The following is a 24,824-nucleotide window of genomic DNA, read 5'->3' on the forward strand; positions in this document are numbered from 1 at the left end:
GAATAAATAAATAAAAAGAGAAATTACATAGTCTTAAAAGGCATATTAATTTGCATAAAATAGCTTGTTCTGCTATAAAGCACCATTACAAACCACAGTGTTTTGTTCTGGCACTTAAATAACATTTTTGGAGTGAAAATTATCACTAAAGTAACACATGACCCCGACAACAACAAAAAAGAATTTTATTATATTAAAGAGTACCATATTAATTTGCCAAAGTTTTGTCACTTAGGAAAGGTATTACCTTCCTTGAATTTGTACTATAAGACAGTATGCTATACCGTGGGCTGGAAATGTACACTGGAAAAATAAAGTCATTACCAGGGAGGACAAAGAAAATCAAATGTTAACAAATGTTTATTTCCATTAAAAAAATTTTGTCAAAAAACCACATTGTAGTAACTGTAGGAATCTTGTAATTACAGACATAGCTTACAGTTTATTACAAAGAGGAGGATGAATCCTGTACAAAAGAAAAGCAAACCACTCCTTTGCCAGATACTCCTAGTTATCTTAAAGAACTTCTGTAAAGAACCTTTAAAACCAAAGAGGTGAGGGTGGAGAGGGACGTGTAGCACATTCTGTTGTGTGGCTGCCCCTCACACCACAGGGAAGCCTGGTGGCGCCTCAGCACAAGGTCAGGACAGCACATGCTCCAGAATGCCCTGTCTAACCAGCTGCTCACACTTCCACCGGGGTAAAAAGTGCTGAGGGGAAGGGCAGAGGGAGGGAGGAAGAGAAAAAATTGGAAAAGAATTGAAAATTACATTTTGCATCATTAAAAAGCAACAACTGATTACCTATTTTTCAAGCAGCAGAGTAGCTAAACGTAAGTACATTTGTTATTTTAGTCAATTGAAATTGAAGCCACTTAAAACTCTACTGAATTCTGATTTTTATAAATAAATTTATAGTTTGCTTCAGTTAAACTTAACTGAAGACTTCTGCATTCCAGCAGGAATTTTGCCATCTGCATTTTGGGATTTATGCACAGAAAACCCCAGGGTGGGATTCTGCACCAGTGGACCACAAGGGGACAACAGCTTGTTCGGAAGACCACTGAAAGGAGCTTCTTCTCAATCAAGCTTCTCTAGTATTGAGCCTGAACAATTATTTTCATCATAACTACAGTAGCCTCTATCCTCCTGTATTTTTCAAGGATTAGAAGTATCTGTAATCTGCAGGGTGGGTGCTGTTCACACACTGCATGTAAAGACACTGGTACCCAGCTAAGGCTCATACTCCGTGTCCTTCCAAGAGAAAACCACTCTCATTCTGAGGCCGAAAAGATTCTCCCTGTCTGATTCCCCCAAAACATAGGGGCTTAAAATGGGAGCGTTTACTGAAGTCTGCAGGCAGCAAGGCAGAAAACTTTCCAATCTCACAGATGACCAAAGAAGTCTCAAAGAAAAGATAGACATTCTTGGGTAAAAACCAAAAACCCTACGTTAGGAAGTTCACAGCAAATAATCTTCGAAAATAACTGCAGCATGAGGGATTATCACAATAGTTCAGGGAAGCGTGCTGTGGTTCCATGGGCCTATGGGCCTTCCTCACCAGCTCACAGGCCTATCTTGGGCCCTGAGACAGGGATTTACCTCCTGACCAGTCAGGAAGACACCCTGCTGTCTAATTTGTTAAATGGATTTTTTAAATGCCTTAAGAATGTGAAATGTAAAAAAAGAGAAAATATATTTAGTTGTTCATTTAAGTTATTCCAATGCCTACTACAAAGTGAGGGGGGGTTCTGATTTCTGGACACATAAACATGCTTGCTATATGGACAAGTATAAAGAGATCTATGGCAAAAAAATGTTTTCCTATTAATGTTTTATATTATGTGGATGATCTACACCAAATTCTATAGAAAACTGGTTTTAGATGTGGTCAGATATTTTAGAAGTAGATAAATAGATAGTAAGTAAAAGACATATAAAATTGTCCTCTATTTTTATAATTGAGGGTGGGCAATACTGAGACAAGTTAAAACATCTCAAGGTGAAGGCTTCTGCGCAGTCTACAGAGAGTGACAACTGTCTAGGACTGGAGCAGGAAGGGGTGGGGTGGGCTCAGTTGGTTTCCACCTGACCCAGCCCCACCTGGGCACTATGGTGGAGAGATCAGCCAAAAGAGCTTGAGACAGAAATTCAAACACAGGACGACAGTGTTTGAGATGAAGTTTTCTCCTATCTTTCTTTATGAGGATAGCTTTGTTCTTGTGAACCACAACTTCCTGCTGGGTCTTCCAGAAATACAGATTTTGATGAGAGCACTCCTTCACCATCTGCTTTCTATTCATTCTATCTACTTCCCAGAGGATACTTGGGAGGGAAATTTTTGCTCTAACAATCAAAGATTTTAGGGTCCTTTGAAGAATCTCTTTAGGGTTGCCTGGGTGGCTCAGTGGGTTAAGCTTCTGCCTTCGGCTCAGGTCATGATCTCAGCATCCTGGGAGCAGGCCCCACATCAAGCTCTCTGCTCGGTGGAGAGCCTGCTTCCCCCTCTCTCTCTGCCTGCCTCTCTGCCTACTTGTTCTCTCTCTCTCTCTCTCTCTCTCTCTGTCAAATAAATAAATAAAATCTTAAAAAAAATAAAATATAATAAAAGAAAAAGAAAAAGAAATTTTTGATCGATATCACTATTTCTTTGCCAAACAACTAGAATTTGAAAGGTGACCTACAAGCTGAAAATGAGCACTTAGCACCTTTTTTTTTTTTCCCCCAAAGATTTTATTTATTTATTTGACAGGCAAAGATCACAAGTAAGCAGACAGGCAGGCAGAGAGCAAGGAGGAAGCAGGCTCCCCGCTGAGCAGGAGCTCAATGCAGGGCTTGATCTCAGGACCCCAGGATCATGACCTGAGCCGAAGGCAGAGGCTTTAACCCACTGAGCCACCCAGGTGCCCCGAGCACTTAGCACCTTTTTAATAAATTCAAAGAGAGCTGTTAAATCCAACAATTTAATAAGCCCTTAATAAGAATAAGCCCACTTACCTAGAAAAAGGCCCACTGTGATAATTTCCCAGTAACATGCTTAGTGTTAAATACAAGCAATAACCTAGTAAATTAACCTCTTCTTGATATATGCAAGTCTTTATATTTAGAAAACAGACAAAACAGTGTGTCTTATACTAAGCATAATGCTTATGATACACATGCTCATCACAAGGCAACATTTACTTTGCTACTGATTCTAACATTTGCATCGTTCAACACTCTCATAGGATTTAAAGTATCTCAACACGAGAAATACCTGGCTATTTTTTTTTAACAGGACTGAAGTACCATCATCAACTTCAAATTCTCCATAGTCTTTTAGACACCGCACCTGAAGAAAAAAAAAAAAACTTTTATCTAAATTATTTTATTTTATTTTTTAAAGATTTTATTTACTTGACAGAGATCACAAGTAGGCAGAGAGACAGGCAGAGAGAGAGGAGGAAGCAGGCTCCCCGCTGAGCAGAGAGCCTGATGCGGGGCTCGATCCCAGGACCCTGAGATCATGACCTGAGCCGAAGGCAGAGGCTTAACCCACTGAGCCACCCAGGCGCCCCTCTAAATTATTTTACTATATAGTGACCATAAAGTAAATAGGGGTTATAAAAATACCCACCCAGTACAAATACTAGGCTTTCTGTCTCTCTGTTTCTTCTCTGTGTACCTGGGCCTAGGACTCCTTACTGACAAGCCAATTGTCCTGCTGGGATGGGGAGAATGGCAGGATCTCCACATGGATGTGTATGTCCATGCCAACAGCAAAGAAACCTAGGGAGCTGGTGAGGGAAGACAACATCACATATTGTGTTCCCTCTGCAAATCTTGAAAAATCAAAATACCTATCTACAAAGAAAAAAGAATGTTTTATTGACTCCAACTTGCCTCTTAACAGATTCTTCCATGAAATATCAGTATCTGAGAAAAGAACATAGATAAGTCTCTATAATTTCTGTTTTAAAGGGATTCTTCCAATCTTCTTTAATATTCAGATGATTTCCCAGAAATATGTAGAAGTACACCATGAAAGAAGAGATGGAGACTCACATCAGAAGAATCAAGAGAGGTTCTTTGTCAGGAGGTAGGAGGGGTGAGGCAGCCTTGTGATAACCACTTCTGTAACTGCCAAGAAGATTACCAAGAGACTGCAGCTCTCAGTTTTCCTCTCCCATGAGAACCCAGGATAGGAGTTGGTGCTCTTGAGGTCTTGCAGTGGTATGAGTGAAGCCAACCCCTCCAGCAAGTTCCAGTCTTCTACTTTTCCTAGATAATTTCATGCCCTATGATCCCTCTGAAATCTTTTTTTTTTTTTAATATTTTATTTATTTATTTGACAGACTGAGATCACAAGTAGCAGAGAGGCAGGCAGAGAGAGAGGTGGAAGCAGACTCCCTGTTGAACAGACAGTCCAATGTGGGGCTCGATCCCAGGACCCTGGGATCATGCCCTGAGCCGCAGGCAGAGGCTTTAACCCACTAAGCCACCCAGGTGCCCCATCCCTCTGAAATCTTAACATGACTTCCAAAGGTATTTTACTCAGTTCAAAAAACACCATTTAAGAAGAATCTCCTCTCCCGCCCCAATGCCACATTTTTGCTTCTTTAAATAGACTTATATTATGGAAAATCTCAAATATTCAGAAGTAAAAAGACTAATATAATGAAACTCCATCAACTGGCTTCGACAATTATCAACATGCGGTCAATCTTGCTTCCTCACCTACTTCTGGATTATTTTGAACCAAATCCTACATACCATTTCATCCGTAAATATTTAAGTATCTATTTCTAAAAAAATGAGATTCTATTTATTTAATTTTTTAGAGGTTTATCAATTTTATTCTTGTTCACAAAGAATCAACTTTTGGTTTCAATTAATTTCTTTTTCTTTTCTTAAGTTTTTATTTAATTTCAGTTGGTGTTATATTAGTTTTAGGTGTAAGATTTTTTTTCAAGAAACATAATCCCAATACTGTTATCACATCTTATTAATCATTTTTACTATCATGAAATTCCCGGCTAGTATCCACATTCCCCCATCTATTTCATTGCTGTTTTCTTTAAGGCTGCCATGTTACATCAGAATCCAACGAGAGCTACACATGATAGATTTCTGACATGTCTCCGCATCTTTGAATCTATACAGTTTTTTCCCTTTTTCCCTTCCTCTTGGCAATCTACTGATAAAGAAAGTGGGTACTTTGGTAGTTTCCCACAAACTAGATTTTGTTGTGGGTCCCTATGGGGTCACTTAACATGTTCCTCAGTCCCTGAATTTCCTATAAACTGAAGTTTTTTCTAGAGGCTTGATCAGATCAGGTTTGATTTTCTGGCAAATGGTGTTACACACTTCCTCTTGCAAGACCTCATGAAGCATAAAATGTCTGGTTGTTCCTTTCTGGATGTTACGACTGATCAGTGGGTCTAGGTGTTACCTGTACCCATCCATAAACCTCATCATCATCTCCATTAACTTTTCACCTACTGGTTTTAGAAGCTATTTGCCTTTAAAGTAATTTAAAATAATTCCTGTTCAACTAATCTACCAACTTAAAATACAGGTTCATATGTTTCATTCTGCTTTCAAAATCTATGGGTTGGTCTTCCACTTGAATTTTTTTAATAATATATAAAGCATGTATATGGTTCCAAAGTTAACACTGTTAAAATCTGTACATTCAGAAAATTTTAGCTATTCTATCCTATTCCCACCATCCCCCTAGAAGTAACATTTTTGGTTTGGATATATGTTTCTTTTTTATTTTATTTCTTTTTAAAGGTTTTATTTATTTATTTGACAGAGATCACAAGTAGGCAGAGAGGCAGGCAGAGAGAGAGGGAGAGGGAAGCAGGCTCCCTGCTGAGCTGAGAGCCCGATGTGGGGCTCGATCCCAGGACCCTGAGATCATGACCTGAGCTGAAGGCAGTGGCTTAACCCACTGAGCCACCCAGGCGCCCCTATGTTTCTTTTTTAATGTTAAGTTAATATATATTCATATACTCCCTCTTCTTAGACAAAAGTCAGCATAATCTATGCATTGAAGAAAAATCTATTTTATCTTAGTGGGTTTTTTTAAAGATTTTACTTTTAACTAATCTCTACACCCATCATAGGCCTCAAATTCAAGATGAAGAGCATCATGCTCTACCGACTGAACCAGCCAGGCACACGAAGAAAAATCCATCTTAAAAGGTATACTTACCTCGATATATAGGCTTTTCGGAGGTTTCATATCCTGTGTGATGTCCAAACCTTCATCTCCTCCCAGTGACCTCATATAGGTAGCAAGGGATTTTTTATAACGATTGAACCACTCCATCTGTAAATATAGTCATTTGACAGTTATAAGAAGAAAAACTTGCAGAAATTGTATATTCATCCTTTCATAAATAGCACATTTTCCCACATAGATCACTACTGACCATTCATTCATTTAAACTGCAAGTATTACTAATTGCCTGCTATGAACCAGGTACCGGTCTGGGGATTTAGGATGGATCATTTAACAAAGTGAAAATCTCTATGCTCACAGAAGTTACATTCTAGCATACTTAATCACAGACCTAAGAGACATTTGACCAGATACAGAATCATGAGAAAAACTCCATTTCAGAATTATGATCTCTCTAAACCCTGCATTGATAGTTTTTCTGGAAACCATTAAAACCCTGCTGAGAAAAACACCCAAGTGTCCATCAACTGATGAGTGAATAAGGTACGTATATCCATACAATAGAATATTATTCAGCCATACCTCAGGATGGTACATGTTAGCACATGGATGAACCTTAAAAACATGCTAAGTGAAAGGCACAAAAGGCCACATACTTACTGCATGATTCCACTTAAATGAAAAATCCACAATACAAAAACCTATATAAAAAGTAGATTTGTAACCTCCAGGAGCTGGGAAAACAGGAGACAATGTAGAGTAACTGATAATGGATAAAGAGTTTCTTTTGGGGGTGATGAAAATGTTCTGGAATAAGATGGTGAAAACAGATACTCTGAATATACAAAAACCCCGAGTTGTATATTTTTAAAAGGGTAAACTTTATGTTATATAAGTTACATCTAAGTAAATCTGTTATTTTTTTCATTGTTGAGAGATATTAAAGACCTAAATATATGCAGGGATTACCACATACATGATTCAGTATTATATCAACTCACCTATAGATTCAATTCAGTTTCAACCAAAATCTCAAAAAAAAAAAAAAAAAAAAAAAAAAAAAAAAAAAAAAAAAGGAATAGGGGCACCTGGGTGGCTCAGTGGGTTAAAGCCTCTGCCTTCGGCTTGGGTCGTGATCCCAGAGTCCTGGGATTGAGCCCCGCATCGGGCTCTCTGCTCTGTGGGGAGCCTGCTTCCTCCTCTCTCTCTCTCTGCCTGCCTCTCTGCCTACTTGTGATCTCTGTCTGTCAAATGAATAAATAAAATCTTTAAAAAAAAAAAAAAAAGAAAGAAAAGAAAAAAAGAAATAGAACCTGACAAATTGAGTCTAAAATTTACACGGAAATGCAAAGGGCCAAAAATAGTTGACACACGTGAAAAAGAACAAGATGGTAATACTTACTCAAGACTTACAATAAAGTTATAATAATTACAACAGTGTAGAATTGGTATGAGGACATATAGATTTTTTTTTTTTGAGGACATATAGATTAAGAGAACAGAAGAGAAAGTCCCCTATCCCAAATCCTCAGATATACTGACACACAATTTATGACAAAAGTGGCACCACATGTAGAGCAATGGTGAAAAGACCTTTTCAATTAAGTGGTATTGGATTATCTCACTATCCGTATTCAAAATTCAACATTATACACAGAAATCAATGCCAGTACTGTAGATCTCCTCATGAAAGGTAAAACAATACAACTCCTAAAAGACTCCATAGAAAAACGTCTTCATAATCCTTATAAGAAATTGTGTGTGTGTGTGTATGCCTGCCTGAGCCCTCAGGATTAATAATGCACCTACATGACTCACAGAACTGTGGAAAGCGCTACACTTACAATCACAATTTTACCATAGTGAAAGGGATAAGAAACACTAGCAGCCGAAGGAAGAGACACATGGTGAGGTCTGGCAAGGTACTATAAGGGCAAAGGGTAGGTCACACCCCAATATGGGCCAATTTGGCAAGAAGTGTTTTGAGTTAAAAAGCAATTTAAACCCAGCAGATTCAGGAAAAACTCTTTGGGGGGCCTGGGTTGCTTAGTCATTAAGCATCTGCCTTTGGTTCAGGTCGTGATCCTGGGGTCCTGGGATAGAGGCCTGCATCAGGCTCCCTGCTCAGCGGGAAGCCTTCTTCTCTCCCCTACTCCCCCTGCTTGTGTTCCCTCTCTTGTTGTCTCTCTCTCTGTCAAATAATAAATAAACAAAAACCTTTATTTTTTTTTTTTAAAGATTTTATTTATTTATTTGACAGACAGAGACCACAAGTAGGCAGAGAGGCAGGCAGAGAGAGAGGAAGGGAAGCAGGCTCCCCACTGAGCAGAGAGCCCGACGCGCGGCTCGATCCCAGGACCCTGAGATCACGACCTGAGCCGAAGGCAGCGGCTCTAACCCACTGAGCCAGCCAGGCGCCCCTAAACAAAAACCTTTAAAAAGAAAAAGGAAAAGCTCTTTGCCTCTCTTACAACTGCCTTAAAAAATTTAGATTATCTGCTCCAGGAAGAGAGTTCCCACCATAGACAACCACATTATTGTCTGAACAAGGTATGGTAGACAGGGAGGGACCTAGCAAAGCCTGTCTGATAACAAAGACTCTCTTTGTCTCATTGTTTCTGTGGGTGCCCCCCCACCCTTTACCCCTCCCATCCCCACAAACATCTGTCTACCAAACATTTGCTCTTTTCCATTCTTCTGGAGGATTACATTCTTTCCCTTTCAAGTCCTAAACCCCTAACCCTTGAGGCTCCTGGCTGGTTCCACTGGTAGAACATACGACTCTTGATCCTCTTGATCTGAGAGTCTTGAGTTCAAGCCCCATATTGGGCACAGAGCTTACTTAACAACAACAGAAAAGACATATATACCTCATTTTGCCTGCTTTTGGAATTTCCATGTCTGTATGGATTCCCTGTATGTATGAAATTTGATTTTTTCCTGTTTATCTGTCTCATGTTGGGACACCCAGGTGGGTCAGTCAGTTAAGTGCCCCACTCTTGACTTTGGCTCAGGTCATGATCTCAGGGTTGTGGGATCGAGCCCCACATTGGGCTCTGTGCTCAGCACAAAGTCTGCTTGAGATTGTCTCCCTCTCCCACTGCCTCTCCTCTGGCTTGTGCATGCCCTCTCTCTCTGATGAATAATAAACACAATCTTAAAAAAAAAAAATCTAGCTCATGTCAATTCGATTCTTATTCTGGTTAAAAGGACCTTAAGGGGACAGGACATTCTTGCTCCCTGACAGTAAACAAACACGAAGCTTCTAGTGTCCTTTCCCTATGGAATCATGACACACTGCCCTTCTGGCACAATATGTAACAATACACACAAAGTACTCTCAATTGGGGAGGCTCACACAAGCTTTGTTGTTCAGAATTTTTACTGGGGTTTTATCACACAGGCCCCACTGTTTAAAACACCATCCGTGTGACTGAGTTCCATCTCTATCTCCACTCTCCTCTCTGGAAGTTTGACTGGAATCAAGATATTCAAAGCTCTAAACCTAAGGAGATAGCAGGACCCCTCAAATTTTTAGCCAGTTAGTCAGAAAGGAGGGAAGCCCTGGGAACCCCCAAACCTGTGGCTGGGGAAGTTTGGTCTAACTCTAATAGTGTCAGAAGTCACTTCAAGCCTATAATAGGTAAGTACTACCACACTCATTGTGTAAATGAGGGCATTTAGACATAGAACTCAAGTCACTTACCAAAGATTAGACAGTGGCAGAAACAACATTCTGAACCCAAGTTTACTTGAGTCTAATCCTGTGTCCTTAAATATTGGGCTAGCTCTGGGCCTTAGTGACAGGACAAATGAAGAGTTTTGTTACAGGTATTCATGTTGAATAAGAAAGTACACACACACAACACTCTCTCTCTCTTTATGGAAAAGCCCTAAATAATGATGCCAGTTCTTGAATCCTATAAATGGATCACTAATAAGTAACATAATGGGACCCTTAATCTTATTAATCAGAGAGGTTTCCACATAGCATTTAGAATTACTCCTATCATTCTCATCATACTATATACTAAGTAAATACAGACCAAAAACTGCTGAAAAACAGATTTTAAAGAGAAATACCATTACAGAACAATACTATGCTATACTCTACTATACAAATACTATTACAGAACAATGCCACAACCAGCATTTTCCAGATTCAGAAACGTGAACAACAGTACTAGCTTACTTCTTCAGCAGACATGTGAAATCGTAAGGCATTGGGCAGGACGCTGCCGTACTCCCACCTGAGTGCTCTGATCCGAAGCAATCGGTCATACCTAGGACAGAAAGAAGGTACGAGATCACATGACTATAAGAAGATACCTTGGGAATGACAGGGAGACATAAATATGGGCTGGATGGGTGCAGTGAAGAGTTCTTTGTTTCTCTAGGTTTGAGAATGGTGCCATGGTCATGGGAGAAAAGGCCCCAAAGGTCCTTATTTCTTAGAGTATTCAGTGGTAAAAGCCCATCAGTTTCTAGAATAGTTTAATACAGGCAAATAAAACAAGAAGAAGCAAATATGGAAAAATGTTAAAAAGTGTTAAACCTATATGATGTCTCCATGGGGGTTCATAGTATTATTCTCCCTAGTTTTATGAATACTGCAATTTTTCACAATGAAAAAATTTAATGAAAGAAAGAAAAGTATTTAGAATGCTTATACAGGAAAAACAAATCTAAGAATGTCTGTTATCCATTTAAAATGGTTAATTAGGAAACCACATGGAAAGCCCTCCATTTATTCCTTACACCACAAGCAAAAACTGAGAAACTTACAGGTATGCTACAGCACAGCGTCGATTTCTTAACAAAGAACAGTGTCGAAACTTGATGGTTGGTATCAAGTCACTTTGTCCACCCGACTTTACTTCATTCCTGGTAAGAACATTTAAAAAAGAAAAGAACAAATATACATATTTCAGCATAAGGAAAATTTTCAAAGCCAACTAACAACTGACCTCCATGTTTGTTTTTATCTATTTATAATTAGCGATTAATCTAAACAAATAGTACCTCCCTCCACATAAGAGCTTTTATTGGTATGCTAAAAAAGCCAAAAACCAAAAGTAAACTAATTTACCTAAAATCATACTATCAGCATTTCATTTAACCATTTGGTATTTTGCATTTTTGCACACTGATTAATCTTCATTATTTTCAAAAGACATTGTGTTTACTCACTTTTTAGAATTCTTTTACCATGCTGGAGTAAGAGATAAACCTAACATCATGGTAAACAAGATTATGATCTTATATTTTTATTTTAAATAGAACTACTCTTTTAATGGTTTTTCCAAATCTTTGCAATAAAATGAGTTAAAATGGTAGTAAAAAGAGTCCTTCACTTATCCCACAAATATTTATTGATCTTCAACATGTATGTGTCCTATATTGCAGTGTTGTTCACACAGAGAGGGAAAAATTTTGGTTTTACCCTACAAAATGTACATCTCCTTAGATAGTAGATAAATATCATATTTAAAAACCAGATGTATGGAGCACCTGGGTGGCTCAGTGGGTTAAAGCCTCTGCTTTCAGCTCAGGTCATGATCCCAGGGTCCTGGGATCGAGCCCTGCATCGGGCTCTCTGCTCAGCGGGGAGACTGCTTTCCCCATTCTCTCTGCCTGCCTCTCTGCCTACTTGTGATCTCTCTCTCTGTCAAATAAATAAAATCTTTAAAAACAAACAAACAAAAAACCACAAACCAGATGTATAATTAATTAATGGGCACAGAGTTTCAGTATTACAGGATAAAAGATTATGATGATGGATGGTGGTGACAGCTGTGTAACATTATGCACATATTTACTACCACTGCACTGTACACTTAAAATGGTTGAGATGGCAAATTTTATGTTATTTATATTTTACCATAATAAAAATGATGGAAAAAAACAAATCAAAGACAATGTACAGAATGAATAAGAATCTACTTTGGAGTTTTAAAAGGAACTGGATAGGAATGCCTGGGTGGCTCAGTGGGTTAAAGCCTCTGCCTTTGGCTCGGGTCATGATCTCAGGGTCCTGAGCCCCATATTGGGCTCTCTGCTCAGCAGGGAGCCTGCTTCCTCCTCTCTCTGCCTGTCTCTCTGCCTACTTGTGATCTCTGTCTGTGAAATAAATAAATAAAATCTTAAAATAAATAAATGAATAAATAAATAAATAAAAATAAAAGGAACTGGATAGATACAAAAAGGGATTCCTTCCTGCAGTGCCTATTTCAGGCCCTGAAAATAGAGGGAAATATCTATGTCCCTGTCCTATCATGTCTTCTACATCTGCTCTGTACATTTCTGTCACTCTCTGAAAGTCAGATTCGTTCTCCACATTGTTTACAGTGTGCTCTGGATTATAAAGAAACAGTACAAACAAAATATACCCAAGGTAATACCAGAGTATTTCATTAAGTACATAAGGACTTCCTAAAAAAATTTACTTTTACACGCGTAATTAAAAAGGAATAGACTTCTGACAAAAAATTTTAACAGAAACTAATAATAGTGACTGTCCCCTACACCCCACCAAGAAAGAAACTAGGAGGGTGGGGCACATAATTTTGGATCACAAATTTGCAAATGGTACAAATATAGCAAATACAGGAAAATCATTCCCTTACTGGACTAAGGCCTGTCAGGCCACCTCCTAAATAAATATATCTTTAACCTGTTCACTTTCTACTTAGTCCAGGTCACCTCTGCTGTCACCTGGATGGCCAGCAGGCCTCCCTCTTCTCTTGGTCCCCTTGTCTATTGTCCACAGAGTAGCTATGGTGATTTTTTAAAACATAACCATGCCATCATCTTAAAATAGCTTAAAATTCTCATCTTGTGTTACCCTTTGCCTGCTTGCTAAGCTTCAGCCACACGGTCTTCTTTAACTATCACTGTCCTGAGCACCCCACCCTCCTTCACAACTCAGAGCCTTTGCATATACTGCCCCCTCCACCTAGGACACTCTCTGCCCCCAGTCACTGCCTCACTGAAACTGGCTTCTCCTTTAGATCTCAGCTGAAAGGTTTCTTCCTTGGAGAGAACTTCCCTGATTCCTCAGTCTAAGTCTGCCTTTAATTGATTATTCTCTTTCCCAGAACCGTTGTTTTCCTTCATGGCATGTATCCCAATTCGGCGCATCTGTATTTATTATCTATCTTCTGCATTATTAGACTGTGAGGGCTATGGGGACAGATATCTTTACTGTGTTGTTTACAGCTGAAATACCAGAGCCACTTATCAGCACATAATCATTTAGTACATACTTGTTGCATGAATTAATGAATGAACAAAGTGCTTGGGAACTTGAGTTCGGGACTTTATATCTGCCTTACACTTACTGTAAACCTGCTATGGTTCTTTCCTTCATTCGACCTGTGAAGATTTTTCTGTATCTCTCCTTAAACAACACAGTTGGAAAATGCTCCCATTGTTCATGTGCTCCACAGATCTTACCAACATGTTACTGATTTCTATGCCCAAGTAACTGATCAAAACACTGTACCTAATAAGGCCAAAAATGAAATGTCAGGTCACAGACGGACATCTGTTGATTGACATCTGGATAAATCACCTCTGATCCCAGAGCTGGTACTCCTTGTATCTTACTCTTCACCAAATCACAAGAACTATGAAGTTTGTCACACAGCCCAAATGCTCCACTGTGCCACCACCATGCTCAGCTCTAAATGTTCTCTAAACCCAGAGCTCTTTTACACACCAGGCTGTAGCCTTCTATAGCACTGGTTTTAGGCAAACTTTGCTAAAGCTGCTGGAAATCACTGCAGCTCCTATTAAGTTTACAAATTGCCTGTTACCCATTTAAGGGACCAAGGCAGCTATTAGTGAAAATGAGCAGTGGAAATTCTATAGATTTCACTTTGTTAGAATTTTTATTTGCTGCTGTCTCATCTCTTTTAGATTCACTCTAATACCCTGTCATATGATTCAAATAAATATTTACTGAGCATCTGCTATGTACCATGCACCATTTGAATCCCCATAAATTTAGGGTGATCAACACAAATCCCCTCAGTCCTGTAGAGCTACAGTATGATCAAGCTCACAGAGAATTTAAAAAAAAATCATATCTAAAAACTGATGGAACATTATCTTATTTCAGTATCATATTTTTTAAGTTGTTTTAAAATATCAATCTCATCAGGGGTGTGTGGGTGGCTCAGTTTGTTGGGTGTCTGCCTTTGGCTTGGGTCATAATCTTGAGGTCCTGGGACTGAGCCCCATATCGGGCTGCGACAGCTCAGCGAGAAGCCTGCTTCTCCCTCTCCCTCTCCTCCTTCCCCCTGCTCGTGCTCTCAAATAAATAAAAACTCTTAAAAAAGACATCTATCGGGGCGCCTGGGTGGCTCAGTGGGTTAAGCCACTGCCTTCGGCTCAGGCCATGATCTCAGGGTCCTGGGATCAAGTCCCACATCGGGCTCTCCGCTCAGCAGGGAGTCTGCTTCCCCCTCTCTCTGCCTGCCTCTGTCTACTGTGATCTCTCTGTCAAATAAATAAATAAAATCTTAAAAAAAAAAAAAGACATCTATCTGTCAAAACTTACACATCAGACTGGTTTTGTTCATATAAAGCTTTCATCTCCTCCAGAACTTGCCTGAGTCCATCCTCCTAGAATATATAAAATGATATCGATACACATCTATTAATTCCTCCACCAAGTCTATAGCAATGTTTGATCTACTCTGTTTATCTTTGATTTTGATATCTTATCAAAAAGCAATACCTATGGGAATGGATATAACAAGTGTTGGTGAGGATAAGGAGAAATTGGAACACTCATACATTGTAGACAGGAATATAAAATGATGCAGCCCTATGAAAAACATTCTGATGGTTCCTCAAAAAATTTAACATAGAATTATCATATTATCTAGCAATTCCACTCTTAGGTATATACTCAAGAAACTTGAAAACATGTTCATTCAAAAACTTTGTACATAAATGTTCAGAGCAGCATTATTTATGGCAGCCCCAAAGTAAAAACACCCAAATATCTATCAACTGATGAACTAATAAATCAAATATGGTATATCTATTCAATGGAATAGTATCTGGACATAAGAAGGAATGTAGTACTGCATGCATCAACATGCACTGAACTTTGGGAACATTATCCTAAGTGAAATAAGCCAGACATAAAATGTTAAATATTGTGTGATTCCACTTACCTGAAATATCTAAAATAATAGGCAAATTCCTAGGGATTAGATTAGAGGTTACTAGGGGCTGAGGGAAGAGGGAAATGGGGAGCTATTGCCTAATGGTTACAGAGTTTCTGTCTCAGTTGATGAAAAAGTTTTGGACAGAAGAGTGATGGTTGTACAATGATGTGAATGTAATTGATGGCACTGATGTACACTTAAAATTGGTGAAAATGGCAGATTTTATGTTGTATATATATTCTACCACAATAAAAAATAGAGAAAAAAAGCAATAAAAAGGATTGAATTACTGACAATTTACGCAATCAACATAACTGATTAAGGAAACTCTTAAATACACTGTAGTAAGCAAAAGTAGTCAGATACCAAGGAGTACATACTGTATGATCCCTGCTGGCGCTTTACAGAAAAAGTATGCAACTCCTAGCACACTGAATCCAGAAACCTCTCCCCTCCAAAAAAGACAACTATCTGTAGCCATGGAAAGTCGATCAGTGGTTGCCCACAGCTGCAGGTAGTAGGTAGCTACAAAAGGGGAAAAGGGAACCCTTGGGGTGACAGAAATCTTGACTGTGGCACTGGTTATAAGGATGTATACATTTGTAAAAAGTGCTAAGGCATGACAAAAATAAGTAAGCAAATAAATAATGAAAACAGATCTTAAAAAATTACTACAAGGGTAGTAATAATGCCTTCTGCTCAGGTCATGATCCCAGGGTCTTGGGATTGAGTCCCACATTGGGCTCCTTGCTCAGTGGGGAGTCTGCTTCTCTCTCTCCTTCTGCCCCTCCCCCTGCTTGTGTACTCTCTTTCTCAAATAAATAATAAAATCTTTTTTTTTAACATTTTTTTTAAGATTTTATTTATTTGACAGAGAGAGATCACAAGTAGACAAGAGAGCCAGGTAGAGAGGGGGAAGCAGGCTCTCCGCTGAACAGCGAGCCCGACGTGGGGCTCAATCCCAGGACCCTGAGATCATGACCTGAGCTGAAGTCAGAGGCTTAACCCACTGAGCCACCCAGGTGCCCCTAAAAGATTTTATTTATTTATTTGACAGAGAGAGAGATCACAAGTAGGCAAAGAAGAGAGGGAAAAGCAGGCTCCCCACTGAGCAGAGCCGGATGTGAGGCTTGATCCCAGGACCCTAGATCATGACCTGAACTGAAGGCAAAGGCTTAACCCACTGAGCCACCTAGGCTCCCCTAAATAATAACATCTTAAAAAAAAAAGATTACCAGAAAAAATGAACACTTTTGGTTTGCAAAAAGAGAAGGACCAAAGGAGTTTTTCTACTATCCACCTTGGGGCAAACTTCTAAAAAACTTTCCTTTGGAAGAATAAAATTATTAAAATTCTAAAATTCATAAATATTACATAGTAGGTCTGTCAGCAATCCAAAGATAAGTGACCCAACTACTTTTAAGACCAAAATGTATGCAGTAGCAAAAACATTTTGGGACTATTGGTATAACTACAAAATCAAGAACTTAATCCTCTTCAAACATAACAAAATATATAATTCCTAATAAAAAAAAGTAAGCATGATTTCTATCTTCCCTTTGCTCAAGTAGTTAAAAAGAGGTCATGGAAAAGTCTGATCTATTAGAATTCAGTTCAATATTCCTTTTATAAGCAAATAATATTTTAAGAAATAGCTGAAACTCCTGTATGAGTAATAGATCTACAGGCATACAAAAGATACGTGTGAGGGGCACCTGGGTGGCTCAGTGGATTAAGCCTCTGCCTTCGGCTTGGGATAGGGTCTCAGGGTCCTGGGATCAAGCCCGGCATTGGGCTCTCTGCTAGGCGGGGAGCCTGCTTCCCTCACACTCTCCATCTGCCTGCCTCTCTGCCTACTTGTGATCTCTGTCAAATAAATAAATAAAATCTTAAAAAAAAAAAAAAAAGACGTGAAATTTTATAAAAATACACACATGTGGGGCACCTGGGTGGTTCAGTCAGTTAAGCATCTGCCTTCAGCTCAGGTCCACATTGGGCTCCCCACTCAGCAGGGAGTCTGCTTCTCCCTTACCCTCTGCCCTGCTCCCTGCTTGTATTTTATCTCTCTCAAATAAATAAAATCTTAAAAAAAATAAAATACACAAATGCTGGGACCCCTAGGTGGCTCAGTTGGTTAAATGTCTGCCTTTGGCTCAGGTCATGATTCCAGGATCCTGGGATCAAGCCCTAGGTGGGGCTCCCTGTTCAATGGGGAATCTGCTTCTCTCTCTCCCTTTGCCTCTGCCCCTACCCTCTGCTTGTGTTCTCTCTCAAATAAATGAATAAAATCTTAAATAAATAAAAATACATACATGCTTTCAGATTTAGATTTATCTATAGTAAAAATTCCCACCTCAGGCTGGGAGCCCAAGATAATTTTCCTAAAAACTCACTTAAACTATTACCAGTTCTGCATATAGAAAGTGGACAATTATTTCAATTTGCTGAATACAGCATCTAACCTTGAGAGATCCTGGAATGAATAAGGCAGAGTCCTGCTCTAGACCTACTGACTATCATCTTCCTGGGAGGAATGATTCTTGGAAGTTCCTGTGGGCCACGGGCCTATCAGCCCTCAGACCAATCAGATGGATTGGCCTGTCCCTGCTTGGCTATGTCAAAGAGTGGCCAGTCTCCTCAGGCTGAGTCTTCCAGGCTGCTGAGTAACTTGGCTAGCAGGTGGGTTTGTCAGCTGAAGGTGCAAAACTGCAAAAGGTGCCCTGCCAAACTAAGACCTAGAAAAAGGAGTGATTTTATAAGTTTTAAGTTCCTTCCCTGGACACCCCCCAAAAGTGGTAACTTAAAATTTGAGTGAAACAGGTTGCTGGATGGACTCAAGGTCTGCAGAGCCAGTCGCAAGGCTGTTGTGGCCAGTTCCTGTTGGACAAGTGTCTCTTTGAGGTTGTCTCCTCATACGCCTAGTTATCTAAATGCAGCATGGAGTCCTATTTTAGAGCCTACACCCCTTGAAATTCCAGCATCTCTGCTGAACTTCCCATCATTGTCTCCTAACTTTTTAAATGAAGTAACTGTCCTTGAAGAACAACAATTATATATTTTCTTATGTTTGAAGAGGTTTAAGACAGGAATCTAGGAAACCTGTGTTCAAGGTGAGGCTCTGCTTGTTGTAAGTTTGGACAAATCCCTGAACTTGATCTATAATTTCTCTTTTTTTTTTTAAGGATTTTTTTTAAGGAGTGATCATAACCACCCATAACCATCTAACTGCCACTGTTCTTTCTCATCTCCAATCTGTTCCACGTAGTGCTGCCATCATTACCCTCAATACATAAAAAACTGCCCTATCACTCCCTTGTTTAGAATCCTTTACCACCTTCCAAATGCCTTATACGTTAATACCCAATTCTCCTAGGTCTAGAACCCACCTATGTAGCCTCTGCACACACATTAGTCCCTCCCTTCCTATGTGACCATTAATCTCTGCAAGGCTGTATCCTTCAGCGGCAATGCCTATCTTCCTTCTTGGAGTAGGGACCTCATCCTTCCAGGTGTGGCCCAAATGCCCCCTCCTCTACCCCAGTTCATACCAACATTTCTCCTTATGCTCCTGTGTATGCCTCTCTTGTGTCCTCACACTGCATTCTAATACTCCTTTTTTTAACCCCTCTCCCAGGAGAACATGCCCTGGCATTCACACAGCGGCTGCTCTATGCTAGGGAAAGTAGTCAAGTATAGAACGTACAGTGCAGGTCTGAAGCCAGACTGCCAGGATTTAAATCCTAGTTTCACTTCTTACTATAGCCAAGATACTTAATCTTCCTAAGCCTCTGTATACATGGCTAGAAGAAATGGTTTAAATCTCAAAGCATTCTTATGAGAACAACAGATAACACAGGCCACATGCTTAGCATTCTTTTGGGGGTAGTAACAGAAAATTAAGAATAATGGTAATAAATAGTAGTGAGTAAAGGACATGTGGGGCTAGGTAAGGAGAGAGAGGTAGGGGGCTATGGGGTCAGGCTCATAAAAATCCCCAAATTGCGGAGGTGTAAGGAAACCAGAGATAAGGGAAAAAAACAGATCATCCTGTCCTAGGTGTCTGAGCTGAGGTCTTGTTGTAACATGGAAAATTAACAGCAAACAGTCACTTCGCTGCTCCTTGTGTGTCAGGCACTGTCCAGAGGACCTACACATATACATCCCACTCCGAGGGCCCTCACTACAGGAAGAACTGAGCCCTATTATTATGCTCTTTCTCGTTTTTTGCAGAAGCGGACAGCCACAGAAAGCCGGAGTACTGCTCCAACCTCACACCACGAGCCCGAATCCCGGCCTGGCTCTACAGGCCTACCTTCTGCCTTAGCCTTCAACAAACGCTAGATGGTTACCGGGCAGCCAAGAAACGCTTGGTGAAGCAAAGGAACCAGCAGTAACGCTGTATGTAGGAAACACTGAAGGCAATATATTCAAGAAATTCACCAAATCGCTGCGTAATATAAACACGAATGCTCTTTTTCCTGCTAGGTTTCGTTTTTCTGTGTTCCAAAATTTTTGTTCCCTACTTTGGAGCTGACACGGTGAGAAAGCCCACGCTCGAAGGAGACGCAGGTTAGACCCACAGGGTCGCCCGCCCGCCCGCCCGCCCGCCGCTCTCCCAGGCCCCGCGCCTTCAGCCAGACCAGCCCGGTTGACCCCGTCCTCCCTCACATTGAAGGCGGGCAGCTGCCCTTCTGGCGCGCGATGCAGCTCGCGGACCAGCTCCATGGCCTTTTCGCAGAACATATCGTCCGCGCCCCGGTCCCGAGGCCTCGTCAACCGCCCGCTCTCACACCAAACGGTCGCCGGGTTCACGCACACGACTCTGGGGATCGGGTGGTTTCCAGTCCCACAGCGGCGGGTACTCGCCTCCGCCTCCGTTTCGCTCTTTGGCGCCAAACACGCCCAGCCAATAGAAACGCGCTCCAGGGCCTCGTGGCCTACGGCGGCGGCCAAAGGACAATTGCCTCCGCTGCGCAGCCGCACTATAAAAAAGGTGAAAGCCGAGGAGGGTTTCGCTGGCTCATCCTTCCCTAGGGAAACCCGTGCAGCTGCGGAAGAGTCAGCGGGCATGGGTTCCAGCCTGTAAGCTGAGCAAAGGCTCTCTTTTGAACCTCACCTCGCGATATAAACGTATCTCGCAACTCGCAACATCTTTTTTTTTATAAAATTAGGTCGATTCATTTTCATTTAGGTTCAACGGGGTTCTACTTTGAGCTTGAGAAGGAATGCTCAGAAACTTGGTGTGCATGAATGCAATGACGCAGCATTTCGTTTTCGTTTTGCAGTGTGGGCTTTTGTTTGCTCAAAAGGGAAACCAACTTTTATTGGGTATCTCCTTTATGGTAGGGAGTGTGACATATGTATCATTTAATTCTCATGATTAACCCTAAGGTAGCTTTTAAGACCCTTGGTACTGATTAGAAAGCAAAATAATTTTTTTTTTTTTTAAGTTGGCTCCATAGCCAACTTGGGGCTTGAATTCAGTACCCTGAGATCAAGAGTTGCAGGTTGTAAGGACTGAATCAGCCAGGCGCCCCAACAACTGAATAGATAACCTACCAAGTTTACTCAGCTTCTAAAGTGACAGACTTTGTATTTAAGCTTTGAACCCCACAAAATCACCTTTGATTTTAAAGGAGTCATTTAAAAACATTTGGAAAATAGTTTTAATCAGGAAGCCTACAAAGGGGGAAAATACCCAGATTAACATCAATTCACACAGCCATAATCTTACCTACATGATTATGGAAATTTTCATAATCATATAGCATCAGAGATGAAAGTTAATGCTGTAGAGAAAACTTGTTTTATTTGGCTACCTTTAAAAAGCAAAACTTTTTTTAAAAAGGCAATATTACTGGATTAATTCTAGCTAACCCTAGAAACTATGTTCCTCTTTTGCAAATAAAGATACAACAGATATGTAATCGGAAGAATGAACATGGGAATGGCCTACAAAGCCTTTGAATCTTTAAGCTAATTGACATTTCCTTTTAAGCTCTACAGTCAGGGATAATTTAGCTAAGTTTTATTAAAAACACAGATCCATAGTGGTCTGTGCTACAAGACTGTGTTCCAACAATCACCAGTATCCACAACCTTCCTTTGTCATAAACCTTTTTAATTTCAGATCCTCGGCCTGAGATTCATTTCCTCACCTGTACAATGGGGGCAATAGTACACACTTCTGAAGGGTGGTGGTGATTCATTACTCCTTCAGCAAATATTTATGAAGTTCCTACTATATTCTGTGCATTGTTCTAGACTCTGAAGATAAAGTAGTGAACAAAGTCCTTGTTCTCAGAGTCTATGTTCCAGTGTGGGATACAGATATACCAATGATAAATATATTAGTGAAAAATGCTCAGGAGAATAAGCCAAGGCAGGTAAACAGAGTGATGATGAGAGGACCTGAGGGTTTTCTTAGTGTTCAGAGAAAGCACAGACCTGCAGTGGGGAGCGAATAACCAATGTGGAGATGGGGCCATAGAATGGGCAGAGAATTAGCAGCAGGAGGAATGCAAGTGCAAAGGCCCCAAGGAGGGGGATGTATGACTCACACACATTCAACCCACACCTCTCCTTGAGACCCCAGCCTCAGCAAGGAGGCAGTGACACTGGAGCAGAGTAAGGGAGGGAGACCTTGGTGACTGAGATCAGAGTGAGGGCTGGAGGCCCTTTCACAAGCTTTCTGTTTTATCTTCAGTGAGATGGGAAACCATATAGTTATTTTAAGCAAACAAATGACAGGACTGGACCTACATCTTTAAAAAGAACTTTCTGACAGCTGAGTTAAGTAGACAAAAGTTGGCAAAAGTGGAGGTAGGAGACCACTTACACTAGTAAAATAATCCAAGTGAGAGAGGATGGCAGCTTGGGCCAGAGTGCAGATGGAGGAGGTAGTGAGAAATGGCTGCATCCTGGATAGATTTTGAAAGGAGTGGTAATACAGATAGACATAAGAAGGGAGGATTCAAGGATGATCCCAGGGTTCTGACCCAAGGAAATAGAAGTATAATATTGCCATTCCTGAGGTGAGGAAAGTTACACATGGAGTTTGGGATGGGAAAAGCGTTGGGAGCTCAGCTTTGAACATAGTAACTTTAGGTGCCTACAGGATATCAGAGTGGATGAGTAGACCATTAGATAGAAGACCCTGGAGTTCAAGGAAGGGGTACAAGATACAAATGTGGGTGTCACCAGCATAGGATGGTATTTAAAGACCATAAAGTCAATGTGTAATATCAGGAAGCAAGAATTTCCTGTTCCCTTCTAGGACCTTCTGGCTGTACTAAGAATCAGATTGATATGAAATAGATTAACAGGAGAAAACCAAATTTAGTTTCCTACATATAGGGAATTCACACTGACATGGAAATTCCAAAGATAGTCAGGCAAAATAAGGTTATCTGTATATTATCCTGAACTAAGGAGAGTCAGGTAGGGGTCTGGGACTTTGAAGGGAAAGAATGCAAGTCACAGGGCAATAAGAAGAGCAAATGTTTGGTAATTAGATACTTGCCTTGCCATATAGATAGGTCACTCAGATAAAATTTATTTCTGGTAATAAGTTATTCTGGGAAAAACCCCCAATTTAGATTCTTCTATATAGTCAAGGGAGGGGCAAAAAGTTTCTTCCACAGGGAGGACGTCTATAGGGTCTTAATTGCCTTTAGCTCAAAATAATCTTCAAACCAAAGTGGCCCACCTTGGAGCAGCCTGGCCCTTGGCCCCTACAGGACCAAGAGCTGAGGACTGTATGGGCAAGGCCTAATGCCAGCCAAACTCAATAACCCTCACATTTCTCTTCTCAACAGCCCTCCCTTGTTTTTTGTTGTTGTTGTTGTTGTTGTTGTTTTTCCTATTAAAGAGGATTTTGTGAGTGATAGGGTCAAAAAAAAATTTTTTTTTTAATTCAGTTTCTGGATTCCTAATCCCAGTATGTGCTAGTATAACAGTTTAAAGAATTCACAATTGAGTGCTGGTTGGGATATTTTTATAACACCATTAATGAAATTCTTTCACAATTTAAGTATCATTACAAAGCTAATAGAAGGAGCTACTAATTTCTCCTTTTTTTTTTTAATCTTTGACAGATAGAGAACACAAGGAGGCAGGGAGGCAGGCAAGAGAGAGGAGGAAGCAGGCTCCCCGCTGAGCAGAGAGCCCAATGCCAGGCTTGATTTCAGGACCCTGGGATCATGACCTGAGCTGAATGCAAAGGCTTTAAGCCATTTGAGCCAGCCACCCAGGTGCCCCAGAAGGAGCTACTAATTTCTAAAGGGATTTCTAATTGATGTTAAATTATCAGTTGCCAATAGTTTTCAACTAACAGAAATGTTGAAATTTTGAAATGAAAGTTCACTTTGTGATAAGTAAGCAAATCTCTTAATTGTAGATCCTTTGCAAGAAATATTAAAGAATGCCAAAGCTGTAAAACTAAATTTGTGAAACTACTCTTTTCTTTGTAAGATGAGTTGAATTAGTTTTTTTTTTTTTAAAGACTTTATTTATTTATTTGACAGAGAGAAAGATCACAGGTAGGCAGAGAGGTAGGCTGAGAGAGAGGGGGGAAGCAGGCTCCCTGCTGAGCAGAGAGGGCTCCATCCCAAGACCCTGAGATCATGACCTGAGCAGAAAGCAGAGGCTTAACCCACTGAGCCACCCAGGCGCCCCTGAATTAGTTCTTAACTTGGGTTTCACAAGTGTAAACTTATCTTTGAAACACATTTTTTTCCACTTTTTTTTTTTTTTTTTAAGATTCTTTAAGTAATCTCTACTCCCAACCTGGTCAAGAGTCTCCTGCTCCAGCTACTAATTGCTTTACAAAAATCTAAAATCAAATACAGACTTTAAGAAGTAAATTGTTTAATGAGTTCAGTTTTCATACGTTCAGCCCTAAACTTAAAAATTAAATTACCTATATGTTTGTGTTTAAAAAAAAAAAAAGTACCTGAAAGCATATTTTTTAAAAAGTAAAATCTTGTGGGAAAACAGTTATAAATCATGAAAATGGTGACTTGTTACCTTTTGATTTTGTTCTCATAAATCATTAGAGAAACGTTTCCGAGGGATTCGCTCACGTTGGGTTTCCAGCATTAGGGAAAAATCAGTCTGGGGCGGGAGAGGAAGGAGCCAGCTCTCCTCTGCGGCTCTGGCTCGTTGGGTGCTTTCTGGCCGTTGTCCTCTCACATTTGGGCCACTGATCTGGGGCAGGACCGAGGGCGTTTGCTCACGGCGCTGAGCACGCCGGCAAAGGCGACCCTCCGCCCAGCGGCGCCCTAACCCAGACTCCTCGCCTGCACCACCCGTCGCTCGGCCCCCACTAGCCCGCGACGCCCCTCAAGGCTTCGTACGCCCTTCTCCAAAATGGCCGCAGGCCGGCGCCGGGGACGCTGGGCGCGCTCCCGGCGGAACCCAGGAGGGGGCGGGGCGGGGCGGGGCGGGGCGGGGCGGGGCGGGGCCGGTGGGAGC

The 24,824-nt window shown here is 40.7% G+C and overlaps 1 protein-coding gene across 3 annotated transcripts; it reads right to left on the reverse strand.

The window, feature by feature from the left end:
• Window positions 1-342: 342 nt before the first annotated feature.
• LOC111156599 (GINS complex subunit 1) lies at window positions 343-24,669 on the reverse strand. Of its 3 annotated transcripts, none has more exons than XM_022517589.1 (7): window positions 24,378-24,668; window positions 14,732-14,796; window positions 10,954-11,052; window positions 10,361-10,451; window positions 6,199-6,315; window positions 3,256-3,330; window positions 343-710 (listed from the first exon to the last, which is right to left on the reverse strand). In XM_022517589.1, the coding sequence occupies exons 2-7, from the start codon at window positions 14,764-14,766 to the stop codon at window positions 642-644; spliced, it is 486 nt and encodes a 161-aa protein (XP_022373297.1). In that variant the 5' UTR covers window positions 14,767-14,796; window positions 24,378-24,668; the 3' UTR covers window positions 343-641. The 3 variants fall into 3 exon arrangements, with proteins under 3 accessions (XP_022373297.1, XP_022373296.1, XP_022373298.1); XM_022517588.1 differs by lacking the exon at window positions 24,378-24,668 and adding an exon at window positions 20,019-20,242; XM_022517590.1 differs by lacking the exon at window positions 14,732-14,796 and having other exon boundaries at window positions 24,378-24,669.
• Between the last annotated feature and the right edge of the window lie 155 nt (window positions 24,670-24,824).

This window comes from Enhydra lutris, unplaced genomic scaffold, assembly GCF_002288905.1.
Source record: "Enhydra lutris kenyoni isolate GAN:26980312 unplaced genomic scaffold, ASM228890v2 scaffoldscaffold47, whole genome shotgun sequence".
NCBI classification, from domain to species: domain Eukaryota; kingdom Metazoa; phylum Chordata; class Mammalia; order Carnivora; family Mustelidae; genus Enhydra; species Enhydra lutris.